The sequence below is a fragment of the Siniperca chuatsi genome, linkage group LG2, assembly GCF_020085105.1.
Source record: "Siniperca chuatsi isolate FFG_IHB_CAS linkage group LG2, ASM2008510v1, whole genome shotgun sequence".
In the NCBI taxonomy this organism is placed as follows: Eukaryota; Metazoa; Chordata; class Actinopteri; order Centrarchiformes; family Sinipercidae; genus Siniperca; species Siniperca chuatsi.
Window position 1 is genome coordinate 22,339,477 of NC_058043.1, and position 22,941 is coordinate 22,362,417.

Sequence of the window (22,941 nt, forward strand, 5' to 3'; positions counted from 1 at the left end):
ACCATTTACTGTTAACAGTGCAGTAATTTAAACATTTTCATATTTTAGGAGAATGAGAGAAAACTGTTGGTATGTTAAAAGAAACATAGACAGCCAAATAAGGGCAACTTTTCCTGTTTCTAAACCCGTTTTGTTATTTTGCTGTAATACCTTAGACTGAGTGAGAAACAGATTAAAGTGCTGCAAGGCCTTTTCAGTGCACACCAGGGTATCATCAGTTGTGTAAGAGTCCTTGAGTCTCTGTTCGCCTTCTGTATTGAACCACATCCCAGCCTGCAAAATGTAATGTAGAATTATACAATGTTGGTTTATAGCATGGCAAACTGTGAGTGTAGTAATACATATCCTATTTTTCAGAAACAGTCACATTAATGGAAATGTACAAAAGGAGACCAACTTTCACTGCCACCATAATGAATTGCAGCTGTTTCAACACATATTGAGAACCAAACTGGTAGTACCATGCAAATTTTGGCCTCCATCTCTCTGAGCCTGAAGAGGAACTCCAAGTACTGCAGTGACTCATTTGATCTCATCACCAGAGTGTGGAGCTTCTCCTCCACCTGGTTATACAGACTTGTCACTGACTCCAGAGCATCTCTGCAAAAAAGGTGAAACATACATTAACAAAATCTGAGACAAACAACGGCTGACTTGAATTGCATTGTAACGTATCATTTGTAATGTCAAGTGTATAATGATTTGAGTTTTTGCAAATAGCTAAATATGTAAGTAAGTAATAAGTTAAGTGAGGCTGTGAAATAGAGCGCATAATAACTACACATGCCCTTCAGTTGCTTGTTGCCTTGATAAATTATGGTGCCATATTGCTGTAATTACAAAAAAAGTCTGGTATAAATAATATCTGTATATTATAATAATCTGTAAATGTTCTACAAATATTTAGGCATACACACATACATAATTCACTCAATATTAAAATAAAATTTTCTACAAAACCATATAGTTATGTATCAGTTGCTGATGATTTTCAGTAGGAACATTAATTTATGATAAATAATGTCTATTTGCTGCTGTGCATCTACTTGAACCACAGCTTTAATTGTGACTTACAGTAAAACAGAGCTGTGAAACAGATGGTGGGAGAAGTGTATGTCTCTCAGTGTATACTCTACTGATTGGGACGAGAAGCAGGACATAACTACACTTAAATATTATCTGATACCTGTAGTCCTCAGACTGTGGAAATCTGAACTCTTCTCTCCTCATTCTGGCCAGTATGGCCCCTCCTTCTCTTTGCAGAGTGACCAGTCGAGCGTCTTCCAGCACCTCTTTCATTGAGGCCCCCTGTTCCTGAATGCATTGCTGCACTTCCTGTAGCAGCCACAGCAAAAGCGAAGTCAACATGTTTGCCCTGGTCCAAAATGTGCGGCACACTAATTACATAACATCACACTATGAGCATGTATATTTTACCTGGGCAGTGTCTATCTTTTTGCTGCCATCCACTTTCTTGATGGCCTTCTGCAACAAGCAGTCTGCCCCTCGCAGGTTAGTCATGAAAGAAACCAGTCTCTGAAATGAATTAAATTTAACACTCAGTGGAAGTGAATGAAAATATGATGCATCGTAATGAACCCAAGAGCTTTGAGGTGAAGAGACACTATATATCTGTCATCAGTTGCCAACAGAGAGCACCACAGGCAGCGCCATCCTGAAACCATGAGCAGACATACTGAGGTGTCCTTATTAACTGGGCCTCACTACAAACAGGAGGCTGCCCTCAGTGTGCTACGGCAGATACATTATACAGTAATGCATGCTGTATAACTACTGCATGACGCCATTCCTCAGGACTTTCCATCTTCTACATCAGCGTTTCTGCTTCACAACCTTTTTGCATTGTGACCCCTTAATTGGAGCTTTATACTAGTTACCCTAATGACAGGTTGCATGCATATACCTTGCACCTTAACTGGGAAACTGTGTAGAGACAGAATGACCTGGTCTATTATGGAAAAATTTTGAGAGGAAGTTGACTTTTGGATGCTTTAGTTTTTAATTCCCCTGCATAAATACATCCACATTTCATTTGCAGTCATCATTTGCCCATTCACATTTAATTACGCTGAAATACTGCATATTTTATATGACCATTATAAACACAACACACAATCAGCTTCTGGTTGTGGACCTGAGCCAGCGAGGGTTGTACTGATCAGTGTTGCATGACCAGTGTAAAATATCTACCCCCTCTTAACGGTAAGTAATTTATGCTATAATGAATAATCTAATTAATCTTTCAGATAGGACTTTGCACTTTCTTCTTGTGACCACATCCTTCCTCCACTTAAAGACCAAAGCTAAATGTGGCATTAAAAAACAACAGAGAAGATGAATGTTTGGTGTGGGTGTGTGGGTAAACACTTATCCCCAGTGGGTGAACAGTGGTTGAACAGCAGTCTGAAACTCCACAGTTAATCAAAGTGCTTGTGGGATGTGATAACACAGCTGCAGTGGTTCTTTAAACTCAGAGTAAATATTCAGTACCTGATGAAACTGCAGCCAGTCAGTGTGACTGTACGTAAAGGTCCCTCCCAGGTCAGAGGTCAGCTGGGAAGCTTCAACTGTCTTGTTGAGGGCTTTCATAGAAGTCACCATGTCCATCTTATAGACAAAGACAAAGGCAAGGTCAGGCATGAAGGAAAAATACCACTCTTCTCTAGTGTCAAAGCTAATAATAAGAAAGAGATCGAGGGAGAACATGGAAGTTGTTTTAATTTCCGACCTGTAACCCTGGCTGTTTTTCAGGTCGAGGACAAGTGTCTTTATCCACCAGCATCACGATACTGTGAACAGCATGGAGAGCTTGCTCCTGTAGCAGGGAGTCAGTAAATTAAAATTAAAAATCCTGGCCGACTGTCATGTGTTATAATTTAACATAAGTTGCACTCATTGCTCTGATAATTTAGATATGAGATGAATTATTGTCACAGCAAAACAACAAGTCTACTCTATTATTAACCTTCCCTCTCAACTGACAAGAAACCTTAAAGGGAAAGTTCACCCCAAAATCAAAGATATCGAGATGTCTGCCTTTCTTGAATATAATGGAAATATATGGCACTCGGCTTGTGGTGCTCAAAGCGGCAAAAATACATTTGAAAAACTCAACAGCAATGTCTCTTTACAGAAATCATGACCCGGTTACTCAAGATAATCCACAGACCTTGTTGTGAGCGGTTTCATGTAGGAATAATTGGTTGAAAGAAAATAGTAATAATTCAAAAAATGCAGACGTCTCTACGTCCGATATCTCCAAAACTCAGCAACTCACACCAAAACAATCTAGATGAATAAAATAAAATAAAAAATATGTATTTTTGTGGGTGAACTGTCCCTTTAAGTACTATAGGCCTACAGGGTGTATTACAGTGTATTAGGCCATCTTTTACTGTAAAACCGGATTAAAATGAGGACTGTGCCCCCTAGTGCATTTCTTTACTACTAACAAATCGCAAACTTGCACAAACTTGAAATTAATTTGTCACTTAGTGTGTTTAGCATTTTCAGACACACAATGACTAATCCTGGCATCAGGTTCCTTATTTATGAATCAAGGAATGTGACAATTTGACATCTGTCAGCATCTGATGCGATGGTGTGTGAGTGTGTGTTTTTGGGTGAATGCAGGCATTGTTGGTTCTGGCGTGTGCATGCAGGTTTGTTGTTTTAACCTGGGCCATCAGCAGAGCTTTGTAGAGGTGAAGTGAAGGAGGCTTCTTCCTGGCATTGATGACCAAGGTCATTCCCAGTTCTCGAACTTCTTTCCTACCAAAATGTTGAATCGTGTTAGGGCACATTCAAACATGTTCACTTCATCACAGTGGTCTGTATGTGATAAATGCATCATTCAAAGCCTTTTAGGCTTATTTACTTATTCCACTTCTCAAATCTGTATTTATCTTTTTATCTCTCTCTGACACACACACACACACACTCTCTTCAAAACATATCCTATTCCACACGTTGATGCTTTCACACATACCCTCTTAATGGCCTCTTCTTGGGTTACTGTTGTGTGAACCTACATCAGACATGGCTGCTAATTCTAGCAAGGCACTGCATACCAGACAGTTGGCAGCCAGCCTGGCTAGAGACTGTTGTGGTATGGCTCTTTAGAGGGGACAGAGGAAGGCCAAGCTATCTAATAGAATGGCTTCAAAGACTTCAAAGACTCCATTAAACCCAGTGTAAACAAATAACACTGTTAAAGTGTTCACTAGTAGACCTTTGAGGGTGAGTTCTGCTCACTGGCTCATTTGGCAGAGGGTCAGCGCAGGTCAGTGTTACTGCCGGCTGATCTTAAAGTACTACATATTAGGCAGAATTATTCAGTTCATAATGTTGTGATTCTGCATAAAATATATTGTTTTACTAGTTGTAAACTACACATAAGGGGTCACTTAGTCTGGATGTAAGAGCATGCATCATATTATTCAAAGCCTCCTCAGGACACTGGAAATATTTAAAATGGTAATCTGCTGCCCTCTTGTGGTCTGACCTCTTATTACATACCAACACATACCAGCACACGTGAGAGCTATGCAATAAGCTAACAGCAACAGCTTTCCTTTGCTAGGCAAGTGAAGAGATCACCACCCATAGTGAGCATGGGTCAAGCTCTCCTCCAAATATGACTATAGATACATATATATTTTTTGATACAGAGATACCTTGTAGGCATTGCTTTCAGTACCTTGGTATGGAGTGTATGTAGAGCAGTAATTCACAGACATTCTGGGCTGACACAAGAGGGGACATCCACTCTTTTCTGCCACTGTAGACCTCCACCACTGCCCTGCCTGTCCTGTCTCTGCTGCCTGACGGTTTACAGGACAGAGAAAAAGTTAGTGACATATAATTGTTTTTCAAAACGTTTTTCAAGATAATCTCACCACTCGGAGACTTGGACCAGCAGCGACACAGTGAATGTTTCGCTGAATGCTGTAACTTTGCTTAAAATCCTGACATTTTAAGTCAAAGGCCACTGCATTTGATGTTTGGTCTTGAAGAGCTTTTGACTTTCACCTTAGAGGCTAAATTAGCTCCGTTAGATTTTACCATCTGGTCTTTCACTCCTTGATGTGACACGAGTGTCACAGGTGAGTCCATAATGTTGCGTGGCAATCAAAGTCAAATTTTAAATGAGTAATGTTATGACATACAGTATAAATAATTTTGATAGTGATATTTTGAGATACAGAAGTCATATAGAAGAGAATATTTAGGTGAATGCTCAGAAATTAATGTTATATATCATGTACCTGGCAAACAAATAATGCCCAGTTCAAGCAGACCAATGATGCCTCTGAAACTTGATTCCTCGGTTTGTGGAGACTGAGGAGTGTCAGAACTTGCAGAAGGAAGTCGAGCTTGTGAAGAAGATGGCTTTTCTATCTTTGAGTTATGGATTTTGGAGTCTTGTCCATCTGTGGTCGAGGGAGTTTCACTCCTACTTGACTGGGAGTCTGCATGTCAGAAAACACAAACATGATTGTTTCCCCACAAAAAAGCCAAGAAAACCAAATAAATCGAAGTATAATTGGAGTATTGCAGGAAAATGTTAGTGTGTGTGTATTTTGTTTCTCATAACTTGATTTTGTTTAATCCATCAGACTGTCTCTTGAGGACATTCTTCTAAAACAGCGCTAAGATTTGCTATAAACCACCAGCTTTCACCAACTTTATATTCTGTCCAGCAACCTTTGCCCTTTTATACTAACAGCAATTATTCAGTTCTTCATCCATGACTCTTAATAGTCCTCTATTAACATGGATGCAGCTGCACAGCTGTGTACAGGCAGCCTTTAAACACTGGACACAAAACACTGCGGTGGCCTGGCTACTAAGCCTGGCTTTGATTTCAGACATCCTAATTGGCCTGTTCTTAGAGCCAACAAAGCCTCGCCTGTGCTCTCTCTCTTTGCTACTTTAATAGTCCATGACATGCATGTCTCCAGTCAAGATCTCAACATGCTCCTCTGAGGGCATGAGGGTGCATGCCAGCGGGTGCAGGGGACACAGAAACCTCCCTCTTGCATGTTATGCTGTCTCTCTACATTAGAGTAATGCTCTGCTCTTTCTTTTTACCCAACGGGTTCAGGCCCTCCCTTTCATTGGTGTGCAGCATGCTATTTCCGTTTACTCCCTCAGTAATGGAAATAACATGTAGCCGTACTGCCAAACAACCCAGACAGCAGTGGGAGAATCCCTTGACGAAGATCATACTCAAGCCTGATCTTTGACCTTTGAACCCTCTTTCCAAAGAGCCCTTATGATCTGCGACCCTCAGTGGAGCACATTCCCTCAAGCACGCGAGGTCACGGTCAAGTTTCAATCAGTCTGTTTGGCGTGAATTTTCATTGGCCCTGCAAGCATTGAGCAACAGATCATAATAAATGGCTGTGTGTGCGGTAATAACGATGTACAAACTATGTGTGTGGGTGTTAAAAAGAAGAGAGAAAAGGAAAAGAGAAAGAAATATTGTATAAAAAAAGTAGCTTGAATGTTCAGCCTTAACTTGCCTACTCTCCTTACCTTTTTTAGGGGACTTCCGTCTTTCCAGCTTCTGAGTCACCTGATCTAACAGTTCATCTTCCTTACACTGCATGATGCTGGTGATTGTTTCAGGACAGATGTCACTGTGACTCCTGCTGTTAAGTTTATAGAGAAGTGGACTCCCTTTAGATGTCTCTGACACAGTGGACAGAGACCTAACCTTAACTTTGTGTTTTCCTGATGTTTTCACAACCTCCACCTTCTGATGTGGTTTCATGTCACCATCACAGTTCTCCAACAACACACCTGATCCTGGATGCATACTAGCATTATGCCCTGATTGGTGGGAAATAAGTTTCATCTGAACTTTCTGACTATGGCCCAAACCAGGGGTTGATTTCAAAACCATGGGTGGTTCCTTCATAAGGTTTTCTGATTCAAAACTTGTAGGAAGGTCTTTGAGGTGAGATGCAATGTTTCCTGGTGTTGGTTCACACCAGTGTCTGTATTGGCAGAGCTCATCACTTATCACGGGTTTACTACAGTGGTTACACAAGTTTCCAAGTTCGTCTCTTTGAGCTTCAGATGTACCCTTGGATCTTAACTCTCCCTCTTCACAAAGGCTGACCTCCGCATCCAGGAGGTCTACACTCCCCCTCTCAAAAGGGACCGGGTTTCTCAGTGCTGCCACGTATGAGTCTCTGTACCTACACTTCAAGTCTTGATCAGTGGGCTCGTGCCCCAGCCTTCCCTGGCTGCAAGGCGTACAAGGTTCCTCTGCATACTGAAGGGTGCGTCCACAGGGAACACTATTCCCATGCGGTACAGGTGGAGGTGGTCTGACAGGTTTGAACAAAACCGAATTGGGTGGATATGGATGGCTGTCTCTCTGTTTATCCAGAAACTCCTTCCCTTTGCCGATATCCACCAGGTCTACATAATCACCCTCAATCTCTCGATAGTTACGACTGTCCCAGGTATTAGGAGAAACCCAGCCCACAGGTTTGATCAAAGGTTTGGAGTATGATTTGGGGGTTCGTCTTTCATGTTCCATTTTGACAAGTTTGGAAGAACAGTCCACAGGTCTCAAAGATGCTGACATCCTGTCTTTTGCAGAAAGAAAAATTACTTCCATTGGGAGGGTGGCGGAGTTAAAATGGGAGGGAACTGAGATCTGTCTTGGCTCAGGAGGAGCTTCCCGATAAGTGGGCATGATCTTAGGCTTGTCTAAAAACTCTGGGATGGCGATTTTAGCCCAGGGCAACTTGATTACTCCTTGATCTGTGCAAAGCAAGCAGCGTGACAGAGGAGTTCCATGGCGTCCTTCATTGATGTCCTGCAGCCATTCCTCAGTGAAGATGCAGGGGTAGGAAGTCTCAGGGACGGGGGTCTCCTCCACTTCTCGACAGCCCTCCTCCAGAAGACTTTTGAGGACGATGCGAGCCGCTTGGTCCCCGAAAGGTTCTACCTGTAGATAGAAGTCTCCAGGACGCAGCAGCAAAGGGTTCACAGGTGCTAACTGGATGACGGTTTTGTCATGGAGACACAGAGGCCAGCCCTCATAGCAGAAAACCACATCACAGTATCCAGCCTAAAAAAATCAAATTTTCATCGTTTCAGTTTTAATTTAATTTTAATTTGCTGGACAAGTGCACCCTCCACCACTCCAAACTATATATGAATGGATAGAGGAGAGTCAGTGTCAATGTTCCAGGAATATAAGAACAATGCAGATGGGACATTCTGACATGGAAAAAGTTAATATTAATGTATTTTTACTTATCTATTAGCTGTTCTTTTTTTAGATGTACCCATGGATGTATCTTGGAAGTGAACACGCTGAATCTAAAAATATGTGTATCATGTAAGTGTACTGGGTGGCCTTTATACATTTGACAGTTCTAACTGTTACCACCCCAACCACCTCCTTTTTCAACTTTTAAGCTTTTTGTATTGTTAACTATGCAAATATCTAATGTTCATGTATATTTAATTACAGCTATCTTTAAATTTTATATGCTATAAATAATGAGTTTAATATACTAAGGGATTCTCAAAGCTGAATCTCAGTGCTCCCTCAAAGGGCAGAGCCTTTTCTGCTAATTCTAACTCAAACAAAGTGCAATAAATCTTAACATACAGCAAGTGTCTCTAAACTGAACTGCTTTCTGTACTAGTACATCTTATGGAAATAAAAAAGATGTGTGCATATGCAACATACTCTAAGAGAGAGGAGTAAATGAGATTTATGCATACGCACACATGCTGCCTGTTGGACACTCTCCAGCAAGTGTTTGGAGGGGATGAGGAAGTCCAGCAGGCACTGTAATGCATCACCGTGGTAACATTCCTCAATGGTGCGAAACAGCTGGCTGAGGACGATGGGCGCTGTAGCCTCGAAAGGTGGGAAGAGGGCCGAGAGGGCACTCTGGATGGACGAGTCCAGAGATTCTGGGTTCTGGAGGACAAGAGGAGATGGTGATTAGTGAGACAGGGTTTGTGAAATAACATACATACACTGTGAGACATGTCAAGAACACCAGCAACAACAAAACATTAAAAAAAGAGAATAAATGAATGGAAACTATATGTAGAAGATACATATTTACTTAATTACAAACTATTCCTCTCTGAGGAAGAAATCAATTTTATTTTTAAGCATTATTTTTGTGATTTTTGTATCTTTGTACCTCATTTCATCAAGTGCTAGGGTGTCAAAGCCACAGAAAGTCCACCAAATCCTAAAACTAGGATTACAGAGATCAAATTAAATACAGCTGCTGTGCATATAATGAAGGCTTAACAGAACATCAATGTCGGTGTATAAAGGAGTGGTGTGATCTGCACATTCTTTTGAAATGAGTATTGTATTGAGCTTTCAACCAAGGCTCATGAACAATAAAATATTTAATTTAGGCAGAATAAATCTTCCATTACAGACTATCTTGTCTCATATATTTAAAACAGCTGCCCTCAAACTGAAATCTTGATATTGCAGTTATTTAATAGTATTGAACATAGTTTACATCTTTATTGAATGGTCTTTTTATGGCCTCCATAATTTCCAGCAACATGAATTTTCATTTGACTAGAAATATGAATGTGTATATGGAAAGGTGAACCAATATGGCAGCAATCTATTGTGATTGGAAATAGATGACCATAGTTGCAGGAGTGGAGGGGAAAACCCCTTAAATAGTTTGCCAAATTTCATAGAGGCTATGGAATCACACCACCTGCCCTCACTGGGGTCCATTCATGATCTGCTTTTTATGTTTATGTTATATTTAAACCTGTACTTGTGGTTGAAACCGTGTTTCAGCTATGGTCAACCTTGGCTTTTCATAGTGACCTGGACTGTTCAAGTTCGGGTCACATGTGTGAAAATTGGAACCCTGAGAGGGTAATGTCGACCATGGATTTCAAAGGTAAATGTCTATTTGGACTTGGCTTGTTTTTACACTGATTTATTTTGAAGAAGGTCCACATGGCCAAGATATGTTGAGAACAAATGCTCTGCAAATGCAAAATGACAGGACAGATATTTTTCTTGGCCTTTTACCTTGACCCATTTGGAATCCCTCAAAGAGTTTTCGGTTTTAGAGTCAGGAACAAAGAGAAAAAGTGATATACTTTTCTGCATGAGCGCACTTTTGGATCAGTGAGTTATTACTGGGCCTACCTCTAGCTTTAAAGCCAATATCATCTCTAACAAACTAAAACCTGGAACAAACGATCTTATTCACCAAAATCTAAATGATGAACAATTCCACAGATCCACTCAACATAAGGCTTTGAGGAAAATTACAAACTGTCATGTTTAGGGGATCAAGATGGAGATTTTGGGTGAGCCTAACCAAAAGCTTTTCAATTTTATCTGGAGATGATTACGTCTGTAATGAGTATATGCAACTTGTTTCATGTCTGGCCAGGATATGCTTAATTTAAACTGGTATATTTGTAGCAGACCAGGGTCAGTATCTGATCTTATTCAAAGTGACAAGAAGAAGCAAAGCAGACAAAAGAAATGCACAGTCCCATCAAAAATGCCAATAAAGATACAACTGAGTAAAATGACACACACTTGGTGCTTGTGTTTACTGAATGTACAAATCTGGAAAAGCTACTAGCACCAGCTGTGCCATGGGTGAAGTCGAGCTAAGCACACGGAAACTTTTCAGATGAAAAGAGGACATCTTTAAAGTATTTTTGGTGGACCAGCCCAACAGAATGACTAAGAGGTGGTGATGTTTTGAGATGTGAGGGCTGTCAACATAGCATTTTAATGCAATACTGAGCACTGCAAATACTGCATTTTTGATTTAATTGTGCAATATAGGAGCTACAGTAAAATTAAAAATACTTTTGGGCTTTGCCTGTCAGTCGGTTGTAAATTGTCATATGAATCATTATAATACAATAAGAGTAATATGCTGGCGCACAAAATTAAAATATAAAGCATGTGCCTTTGGGTATCGGGTGCGAAAAAAAAAGTAGAAGCATACTATACCCATATGCAAAGTATAAAAATCAATGTCAAAGTATGTACCTTTGTACAGACTCTTTTAACGAAGCTAGAGCTAAATGCTAACATCAACAGGCCAGCATGCGAACATGAACACAGTGGCAATGTTTAGCAGGTATAATTATTAATTGATTAATTAATTAATAATTATTATGATTTGCTTTAGTTTTTCTCATTTAGCACCTATGGAGCATATTGAAATATAGTTTAGTTATTTTATTCACATACAGTATAGTCAAATAAATGTCTCTTTGTAATGAAAAGAAAAGGAATAATATTCATGTTGAGTTGACAGTTGAAAATAAAGACTTGACACTTATTTTGGATCTCGACAGGTCTTAGCTGCTAACCACAGCAGGCGTGCTATTCATACAATCAGTTCACAGTGGCCTGCTGTGTTAATCTCCCAGCCCCACAAAGGAGTCTGTTTTTAGCCCCTTCCTCATTTAGCTTGATGGCCTAACCAAGACCAGAGACCTGCCCTGGGTAAACACAAGTCCAGCAGCTTCAAAGACCTCACACTGGTTAGCACTGGGACTGTGCTGACGGATGCTTATGTGAGAACCTTGGACAGTCATGAAACATTGGGAACAAAGGTCATAAAGTTGTTTCAGTAAATCATTCAGCTTTGTTTGTACCACTCAGTTTAGTCTTTACATTCACGGTTAGCTAAAACGTTGGTATTGTGCATTTGGATACAAGGTGGTTTTGTCCAAATTAAGTGTCTGAAATGTCTGTGAAATAAGCTAACATTAATCAATCAATAGCAGTTAATGTGGGATGTTGGATGTAAATCAATATCAATATTTGACCGCTTATGCTGAGTCTTTGTATCTCTTGTAGACATTGCATGTCCTCAGTGGAAAAGAATGCTTCCTTTTTCTGATTGTGCACATCTGTCACAATAGATTAAGAAATGGAGAACAGAATGCCTTCGAGGCCGGCTCTTGAGTGGTAATGCATCACAGCTGTTTTAGATTGACTGCAGCCATTCAACTTTGGGTTCTACTGTATTTCTCAAAGATAAACCTGAGGTCATATCTAATACAACACAGCTCTGTGAAGTTACTGTACAGGCCTGAGACATTCAATTTCCCTGTGTGTAAGTTTTGTTTGAATAAGTGTAGTTTGGTGTTGTTACAGATGTAGACTTGCAGATTTCATTGATGATTCCATAAAATTATGAGAGCGTGTCTACTCTTCCATAGGCTAACTTTAATTCAATTCTTCACAGAAATTCAACCTTAAACTAAACTTTTAGTGACTTATTATCATAACATTACATCAAAATCATTTGAGATTTAAACCTCTTTTTGTTAACACTCTGGCTAAAATAACAAACGCTTATGCCTGGATACATTTCTTCTCAAAACAAAGAAGGTTAAAAGCATTAGACGTTTTCCCCTGGAACTCCTCTCTGTGGGTGGTTTGGCTAGTGACATTCATATGAGTGAGACCCTCTTGAGATATTACTAAGCATAGCTCAGCTGGACCCAGTTCAGACAGGCTAGCCAGCCAGGCAAATGAACTGAGGGTAGGGAGGGTAGCTGCTGGTGTTGTGGGTTCTTCTGTATCTCATTACATCTGACAAACTGCCAGACAACACACTAAACAGGCCTGAACAGTTAACGATTCAGCATGAATTCTTCTGAGACAAAGCCAAATTGTGTCCTGAATAGGTACTGTTGGTTTGGTATTTGAAAACATAAATTTGAATCATAATCATAGTCATAATTATAATAATAGATTTTGGGCTATGGCCATAGGTAAACTGGTTAAAACATGTGTTAGCTAAGTACTTGCACAATTCAGTAAGCAAGTTATTTTGCATCTGAAAAAGTACATATCAAGAGCCTTATGAACTTTATACACAACCTCTCTGGACAATACAGGGTAAGCATGTGACACCCTGACCAGCAAACATATAAACATTCAACATCTGCAACTGGAACATTAAAACCCCTCATGGAAAACTCAGTTACTTCATCTTCTCTAGCCCTCATGATTTTGATTTCTCTCATTCTGCATGTTGTCTGGATCTATTGTATTGATTCCCATGGCCTTTAATTTTTCAAGATATTTGTTTTTCCTTCTAATATCACAGCTCTCCCACTTTATAGAAGCAATAGAGGGCTAGTTTGGGCACTGAGTGGAGGTGAAGAGGTTTTACACCACATGAAAATATACAAATCCCAGGAATACACCTGAAGTTCTGAGATGTATGCTGGAGTTTCCTGGTCTTTTCATGCAGTCTCCCTTTGACTGAAGTCAAGGATGGAGCATCCCTTTAGTGAATATTGATGCAAGATATAGTGAAAATAACAAATATGTTACAGCTTAAAGAGGGTTAAAATATGAAGTATGATCCAAATACAAATAGCACAGCTGTTAAGCTACAGAAAATGCAATACTAGTTCCAAGTGGTCTGTCAAAACAGCATCATAATCTAGGTGACTTGGGTTTATTTTATTTAATTTCTCCATGCACTCTAAATACAAGGTACATATATTGTGTGTTAGCAAGTTATGTAACATTACTGTCATGTCTTTCTTTTGGCTAGAAATGTATTTTAATCGCCGCTTCACCTGGAAGAAAACATGAATGCTTTTAGTCCTATTTAGAGCATGAGGTAGTGGTGCACTTCAGTATCTTGTGGCATTGAATATTACAACAACAATGATCTTGACAATGACAAAATTAAGGAACAGCTTATCCTGGCAAAACCTTTTTTCATCTGTTCTTGATTCATAAACACAGGAGAGAAAACAATTTAGATCCAAATTAGAAAATGGATGGATAATGGAAGTTTTTTTTTCACTTGCCTCTCAGGGCTTCCGCAATAATATAAAATAAACCAAAAAAACTCTAGGCACTAGAGTTAAGTATCCGCTGTTTTGGCTGCACCGCAGCCATTCCTTTTGTATTTTTAACAGTTCCTCCCATTACAAAAGCTCCTGGTTAACAGCAATTCGTTCAGTCCCATGTGAGCACCCCGAAACAATCACTTCCTTACATCGCTATGATAATCCAATTTTTTACTGTATATCAGTGTACAGTATCTGGCTCTCATTTCCTTATGTTGACAGAAACAGAGTTGCTACTTCTTTTTCCAAGGTATTTTACTCCCACAATCAGCCAGTGAGGAGGCGCTTTCAATCAATCTTAAATACTGAACCTTTATCTTGGCCTGCAAAGACAGTGGGGTTTGAACAATGTTCAGCTGACGACCACATTCCACCGCCGCCTCCTCTACACATTCAACACAAGGGGATTCCCTCTCTGCCCACTAATGTCCAGTTCAGCCCATGATTTAACTCTAAAAAGAGCTCCAGTTTCCAACAAAGACCATTGTTTGATCTGAATTGGCATGCTAGTGTGGAACAGGCATTTGTTATAAAGGTTCACTCTCTCTTTGTCTTGTCCACCATTCAGGCCCCCTGGGAGGTTTTGCAGTGCTGAGTATTAAGCAGATAATTACAGGTTTCTCCATGTTGCCTTGGGCTTTGGTCAAATGGTAGTATAAACAAGCTGTCAAGGTGTGTACTACACAATGTGTACCTGTGTCATCAGCCACAAAGGCTCAAAAGATTACAATAGGTAAGCTGACGAGAATGTGATTGTAAAGAAGATTAACTTCAACTAAATGGACACAGCTCCTGATGCGACATGCTGAAAGGATTTGCTGATGTCTCTGTCTTGACTGGTCATCACATTTTCTTGAAATCCTCATAAGAAATGGATTGCCACTGTGCCTCCGGGGCTAAAACCAAAACATAAGCACATGTGACAGTAAATCCTGAGGCCTGCCTGAATTCTGCATGTATAGACATGCCGATATGTCCAAGAGTCACACCACCAACTCAGCCATAACCACAGCAAGTCACAGCATGGACGCAGAGGGGCTGATGGGATATGGCACCTAACCATAAGAAATATTATCATGGGAAGAAGAGAGTGTGTAAAATGTCAAGTGAGTCGTGTCTATGTGCAGATTTCACCTTTCTTTCTCTTCATATGTGGTTTTAAAAAATACACATATTGGCAGCTTATACATTACTATTACTGGTTTCACACACAAAACTCAAAAGATGTCGGGAAGATGTTGAGTCTTGGCGCAATCATAATCATAATCAAGATCACATTCAAAATCAAAAACATGTTACCATTATCTCTTATCCCCCATCCTCCTCCACTTTCGGTATCTCCTGTTTAGTGGTGAGACAGTGCTTTCTTTGTGTATGATCCACTCTTGTTAAACTCAGCAGAGGGGCACTCCATTCAGCTAAGCCATCTTAAATCCTTTTAACTAATATAAAGGCCTCTAAGAGACAAAAATCCTACATCGTTTCTTAGAGTCACTGCTGCCAGGAGTAAACACAATGTGTGTTCGCTAACAGACCTTTAGTCTGGCAGGGTTCTTATTATTCATTCATTCATTCACTCATTTTGCTGTTTATACGAACTCAAACTATGTTTGTTAAGTGAAGAGGCCACATAAATAGTGTGTCAGGTTTCTGGTTTGGCCTTTTGTTCTCAAATCGCACGAGATCCAAGAATTTAAAACTGGCCAGTTTCTACAGTACTGTATGAGGCTGAGCTTGAGATTTGATTTCACAAGTGACTCATTAATCTACCCTGAATCTGTAAATAATGAACAATGAATGTCTGGCTTGTAATATTCCACCATGTAACTTGGAAGTCTCAACACTGCTGAAAATGTGTCTTTTACCATATTGTAGGACAATCAATCAAGTGTGTCTGAATCCGACATTAATCTCTGCTGCCATCTCTTTTGAAATCAAAAAACACTGACTCAAAGCTGCACAGACTACATGTTGTGAAATGTAAACAGTGCTCTGAAACAATGTCTGTATCATTCTCTGAGCTGAGGATACTACTGTTTTGGATACACTTAACAAAAACACTGACTGTCTTTTTTGCTGTCATGCCAGGTCAGCATATTTTAAATAGTACCACTGGTTCAGACAGGTGTATGCTGTAGTTTAGCAAAGTTGCCCAGTGCCTGATGAGGTGATTGGCAAGGAAGATGTGGCTTTAAAACAGAAAATATCAAAGACCTCGAAGGCTTCCCCAGAAGATATAAATGGCCACAATGTACATTAAAAACAAAAACTAATATGTAAAAATTGAAAAGTTTACATGTTGAGGTTTTTCTCTGGAATGTCTCCATGACTGATTCATATTGAACCGCTCCCATTTAACATGACAAAACAAAATCTCCTGGATCTCAGCTTGTTTCCCAAAGCTTGCATTATGACACACTATGGGGAACCAAAATTCTAACTGGTTTGTTTTTGTAGACTGCTACACACCATGATAGCTCCCATAGTTCAACTCATAATGTTAAAATGGCCAAGAAATTTAAAAAGATTAGTAATACAAGTAAAGGAAGGCCTTGTGAAATCCATTAAGCCCCAGCACAAGGGATTTGTTAGTTGGTCGAACACGGACATCTGCTGCTCTTCGTTCTTGAGCTTTGCAACTTTTTCTGTAAGTCCAAACAAATGCACAATTCAGAGCTAGAGCAGTCAACATGGCATATACATATAAGACGTAGAAGAATGATGGAAAGTTACTGGTGAGTTTTTTGACCCATTGCATTGTCAAACAAAGTTCAAACATCCGTCAGTAAATGCTGCCTTGTCACACAGGGTGCCACCTCATGCTCTGCCCAACAGATCTGACTGAAGTCGTTCAGCTGGTTTTGAATTCAGGCAAGCAAAAACTTATATGACTGGAGACTGATGTGTCATGATCCCTGAACTAGCTATAATACAACTGTTATCCTCCTAAAAAAGCAACCAGAGGAGCCACAATAACAGTAACTTTCAAACACAGTCTGGGATGGAAATGACAAGTTGCAGTAACAGTGTTTCTACAGACAATGCATGCTGAAAACTGACTCACAGTCAGCCTATAGCAATACAGAAATTTTCCGCAGAACGCTTGGCAATGGCTCTATTTTCAAAATACACTGCACAAACTCCGTTGAGTTTGACCCACTTGTGTGATACAGAGATAATAAACACCCTGAAAATATGGCTCACAGCTCCATGACAACTCTGAGAACCTTGGCCTGCTGACTGAAGCAAAATAGAAATAATTCGACTCATACAGCTCTACAAGGCAGATGTGTGCAATTATACATATTTTCTCTACAAATCACATCAGTTTATTGTGTAGATTTTCCCTGTCTGCCTTTGTAGAAATTTGGCAAAATCAGAGCAAGTGAAGCAGTGGGCAGGAAGTATCATTTGTCTGCCAAAGGGAGCACAGACGATAGTATTGTAAAGACGTAATGACGTGTTACAGACAGGGGAGGGAGCCACTGATGACTGTTCCATGGCTGTTAAAGAAAGAAACACACAGCTGTGACCCTTTAAAGCCAGGTCAGTACGTATACTGTCAGCCAGTCAAAATCTGGATGCTCTCACACAGTGTGTCCACAGTGTTTCGAACAGTTAATAGATTAACATACAGTATGTGTATGTATACTCTAAGCTGAGCAGTTGAAAAATGCACTGTGACTGATGAGCATGTCTGTGACCCGAAAATCTGACTGATGATATGGAGCAGGTCTGTGACTGTTGCTGTCAGTTATCAAGAGACTTAAAGCTGTTCTAATCTATATTTTTCAGCAATGGGTCAAATGACTACATGTATGTGAAAGGTGGTTGCTTGTTAAGACAAACCCACAGAGAAATATCACCCGACTCTGCGGTTCTCCTCAGCTCTACTGAGCATTTTAGCATCTTTCAGCTCATTGTTTTGGTTTTACCGCCTGCAACATTACTGTTTTTGTTCAGTCTCACTGCTCTCATTAGCATAATTTCTAGACACAGCTAGCAGGTAGTTTTAGCAAAAAAGCTCTGATAAACCCACTGTATGTTCCCAGCCCAGCACCAAACAGCAGACACACAAAGTTAGCAGCTAGCTGGTGAACTTGGTGGAGCAATATTTTTCCCAGGAGTTAGTGGAGGGCAAAGAGAGTGAGTATTGGACTTACATTTATCAGGTGAACACAAATACAACACCAAATAAATGCTAACGTCGCTCCATGTCTGCTGGATGTGTAAACAGGCAACTGTTTGCTAACACATTCACAATTTAAACTTTATAAGGTGATAATATGTAAATGTTTTGTTTACTGCTTGCGGCGCTGCTCCCAAGTAGCCCCAAAACCAATTAATGAAGGCTTAAAAAGATCAGTCTCTTCATTAGGAATTGAGAAAAACATAATCTAAAATACATGTTTTGCCATGTAAAAGCTAAATCTACCATTGTTCACTTGTTCCTCTAAAATAACTTTTGCAAATGACAGTTTGAATCACAGAAAAACCCGCTAAGCTCAAACTAAACATGTTTTGGCAAGACGAGAACACATCCAAAACCCAAGCACAACTCTCATACACGCTTTAAAGATTTGCAATAACTTTGAATAGACTTTGAATACTGCAACAGGCTGTGACACTGCAAATACTATCTGCACTGCACCAGATCACCATGTGCACTGTACAATGAATGAAAAAACACATGCTGTTGTAAGGCCTTAAGAAGTAAGCGCTTAACCTTGCTGGTTAATGAATGACTCTTGGTTGTCTTTGTCACACAGTAACTAAATGCAAATACAATGCAAACCAGCAAGCCAGGTCTCTAGGTATTGTAATTTTGCTGAGTGTTAACACAAGATAGAAACTCCTGGACATGCACAGTGAGCAGTAATCTAATAATTTAGACTCTACAGGCTCATGACTATAAGTTGGAGGGTGGTCACAGAAGACAACATCAGTAATGCAATAAGTAAAATAAACAGTTGGGGCTGTAAAAGCTGGTCAAACAAGTGCTGCAGGGTATGTGAATGCAGCACAAAGTACAGTGGTGGCCACGATGAGCAGCCAAGCCAAGACTTCTTTAAATATTTCTTGCTTTCTGTAAATTTATCTGACACGTTTGGACAGATGTTATGGGTCTGACTGATTTCTATATAAAGAAGAAAGGTGCATTGAATAAATAGAAAGCTGAATACTGTGGCGATTGCATGAATTTATTTCAGTTTCCCAAAAATGTGTGCTTCTAGCCAGTCTTAAGAGTGGAAGCAAAATATGCAAACCCTTTATCTGCCTTTTTTTGGACAATGTTCGTAACAGCAACAACCAGTAAATAAAAGACTCTAAGAAGCCACATCCTCCCACAAACCAGTCGTCACAGTCTATCATGTTCCCATCTTGTGGCTCACTCACTGTCATTAATTAGTTTCTGTTATGATCGGGATGAGACTAGTCCTCTCCAGTTGTTAAAAAGCCCTGTGGTTTAAACTTTTTAAAGTGCCGAACATTGAACTGGAGAATTCCATTATGTGCACATGCAAAGTAGTCAAATAATTTATACACCAAAACACTCTCCACTCACTGAAGTATGTGTGCCATCCACATTAATTAAAGGACTTAAAGATGCAAAACAAAAGACATTGTGCCTGTCTCTGTCACTCTCTCTTTGTCACACACTTAAAAACTTGAGATGCTGTGGGCTGTTGATGTGAAACAATCCTACCAACTGTGCTCAGGATAACAAAAAGGTTTGAAGAGTGCAGTAACGTTAGCTTTGTGCTGCCTTTGTATGTCACAAAGGTAAGGTTTCATAAAAAGGGAACAAAGGATGTGCATCAATACTGTGCAAATAACTGTGTATCATGCAGCTGAAAAAAAAATGTTTTTTCTTTGTGCAAACAAGGCTTACAACATATCAGGCTTCTAAAACTTCAGTCACACATGACTGGCAAAGCCACAGAGAGAAACAAAGTCACTTGTCCAAACCAGAGGCTCACGCTCTCAGTTACTGGGTCACTGGAGCACTTTAACTCTTAAACCAGACAAGAATGACACACAGGAGTTTAAAAACTTAGATGTTACTTTACCATCTTGGCAGGAGTATGACCTCTATCAGGCAGAAAGTTTTTTCATTTTTGGTCCTGATAATCCTCTCCAGAGAGCCTCCCTGGGCTCTGTGCTGAGAGATTTGCCATGTTTAATGCATCAACAACAGAATTCGACTGAAGTACATCCACATGACAGTGAGTTGTCTTGATTGAAAAGTAACTTAAGTCATTTCCATTCTTTATAGACTTTCCACAAGTCTGAGTGTGTATCGCAAAAAGCAGCAAATTGTTAGGCCGCCTGTTGATCCTCTAGCTCCTCTTTCACTTCTCTTTCGCGTCTCTGGCTACTCTGAGTGTTTGGAGGTGAGAGCGAGAGGGAAGGAGGGAAGGAGAGAGTGTCTGAGAGGGGGAGGAGAAAAGCTTTCCTTTTCAGAGGAAATCCCCCTCGAGGCTTTTCAGAGTTTCTTCGCTCTCTCTCTAACACACACAGGCTTTATCACATACCCAAGCACACCCACAGACACAATCTGCCACAAATGGATGCACAAAAGCATGCCAGTCTGCACAAAGACACTCACTGAATATGTGTGTGTCACTCTATGTAATGTAAAAATTTAAACATTCCCACATCCTACTTTCTCATGCATGTAAACACACACATGCACACGAATGCATATGCACTCTGGCCCAGGATCAGAGAGCTGCAGAAATCCAGCCCCTTGTTTGTGGCCCCTTTCTTTCTATTTTAATCACTGGAAGCTTTTAGAAGGCTAAGTCAGTGTTTCTGCTCTCTCCTATCCCTCATAGACTTCCACTGTCTGCTCCGGGCTTTCTCATTTCCTTTCTTCAGCAATTGTCTTCCGGCAGACTGCCCAGTCTTTGACTCATATCAAAGGGAAAGACAGCAGAGGGGGCTTCCCTGCAGAGGTCCGAGCCAAACAGCAGGCATTTGGAGAGTGCTGCTATACCTCCACATTAGGCCTGAGGAATGTAGGGTTACACCCTCTGTACTGCATTTTACATCTGGAGTTGGAAGATGTATAGAATATGAAACCCAAGACCTGCTGCTGCAAGAAGCAAGGATCATCACTGAGACATTCCTTGAGGAAAAAGATTGACAGGCGATCGTTTATTTCTGTCGGCTGAAGGCCAGAGAATGAGTGTGAGTGAGGTGGTTTAGGCAAGCACCTCACAGCTGGCCTCAACCTCTGTCTGTTTGTTCATTCAAATTCCAGAAAATACATCAGTGTCTATGAATATTTTCATCCCGAGGAGAAAGGGCAGAATACACTTCTTTTAATCAAAAGTTTCTCTTAATTCAGCAGGTGAATTTGCAGCTGGAAATATGAAATACTAGCTTCAACCTCTCTCTCTCTCTCTCTCTCTCTCTCGATCTCTCTCTCTCTCTCTCTGAATCTGTGGTTTCCCGCTCTGCAGAAACTGCAGCCTCTTGAGCATTCCTCACATGTTTTTCTTTCACGGAAAGAAAGCCATGCTAATTTGTCTTTCGCCCTAAACCACAACAACATGTAGGTGACGTTCTTGAAAATGTGGTACACTATTCCATTCCCCGATTATCCTCTTTGTTTCATTCTCTCCTTCTCAATATTCTTTCTTTACCTTCTTACTTTCTTGACAAAGGACCACAACTCAACGTGTCTTAGATTTTCCACACGAATATCTCTATTTACTCCCCGATAAAAATGAAAAGTCATGCAACAGAGGGTACTTGAAAGATGTTAGCCAAATTTGCTAGCTGATACTAATTTAACACTGATCTGTCTACTTAACAGTGATATTTGTGACTACAGACTGACGGATACTGGATTTTTACAATTTTTTACAAATTTACACTGACCACTGCCACTTGGAGGCAGCTGGAAACAAGCTGACATATCACAACACTGACATATCATTACCTTATACAGTAAAGTAAATATGGCAAACATGTTAGCAAAAAGTTGCTTATTCGCACACCCAGGAGATATGAAGCAACATTAGCATTGTTTTAGAGTTGTGTTTCTGGCCACTTGGCAAATGTAAGTGCAATATTCACTCTCCTGTTAGCTCTGTTTTTGGTCTCCTCCAACTCTCGAGAAAAATATCTGGCTCTTTATTTACTAAGTACTTGACTGGCTTTGTCTAGAAATTATGCTAAAAAGTTTTGAGAGTAAACCAAAACAGTAAAGTTGCACACTGTAAAACCAAAACAATGAGCTTAAAGACACTAAAAAGCTCCACAGAGCTGTGGGGAATTGCAGAGTGGGGTAGTCATTTGAGTCAATATTGATAATAGCAGCTTTTAGAGTTTAAAAAATCTGTTAGCAATCTATCAGCCAATATTTGTGTATCAACATAAACCCACCTGATATGTACTAAGTGGTACATTTAACAGTTGAAACTTTGTAATGATATCATTGTTTCTAAGTGACTTCAAACATATCTTTGGCAATTTATTGTTACTTATCCACCGACATATTCGGCAATACAAAATATCTGTGATAGGCTAAAATCTGTCAATAATATCAGGTCTGCCTATATATCTGTGGTTCTATCTGTGACTCTGATTTATGAGAAAGAGAGGCAGCTTTTGTTTTTGTTTTACTCATTGTCAAGGTCCAGACCAGTCCAGGCTGTCTCTCCAGCAGAAACGTGACGGTAAAGCTGAGGGCGGGGAGGATGAAAGCGGGCCACAGTGGGCTGACACTCAGTTTGGATCCCTCCTTCATGAAAACCAGATGGGCTGTCCATCTAAACCAACACATAGACGGTGGAGGGGACTGCTCTGTGCTCTGTGATTCAGTGAACATGGAGATTTGATAAGGTGCTCTTAAAAATGCAGACATAAACACAGATAGGTAAACACAGAGAGAACCAGACAAAACTAGATGAAGAAATGTACACAGAGATAAAGAGCAAGAGTTCCGGAGATACTGCTAAAGCCGGGAAGTTCGGAGCACACACCCACAAGGGTTCATTAAGCAACCATATAAACATG

General features: G+C 40.2%; 1 protein-coding gene across 1 annotated transcript in view; it reads right to left on the reverse strand.

Annotated features, from left to right (window-relative positions):
• Positions 1–20,312, reverse strand: part of LOC122868595 (uncharacterized protein KIAA1755 homolog) — a 28,974-nt gene extending 8,662 nt beyond the window's left edge. The window contains exons 1-12 of the mRNA XM_044180697.1: positions 19,983–20,312; positions 8,783–8,980; positions 6,562–8,113; positions 5,289–5,492; positions 4,721–4,844; positions 3,699–3,792; positions 2,750–2,836; positions 2,512–2,628; positions 1,438–1,536; positions 1,187–1,335; positions 462–600; positions 151–273 (exon numbers count right to left, since the gene is read on the reverse strand). Of these exons, the coding sequence (XP_044036632.1) occupies positions 151–273; positions 462–600; positions 1,187–1,335; positions 1,438–1,536; positions 2,512–2,628; positions 2,750–2,836; positions 3,699–3,792; positions 4,721–4,844; positions 5,289–5,492; positions 6,562–8,113; positions 8,783–8,980; positions 19,983–19,985 (2,889 nt within the window). The 5' untranslated portion in view covers positions 19,986–20,312. The remainder of the gene's footprint in view (positions 1–150; positions 274–461; positions 601–1,186; positions 1,336–1,437; positions 1,537–2,511; positions 2,629–2,749; positions 2,837–3,698; positions 3,793–4,720; positions 4,845–5,288; positions 5,493–6,561; positions 8,114–8,782; positions 8,981–19,982) is intronic.
• Between the last annotated feature and the right edge of the window lie 2,629 nt (positions 20,313–22,941).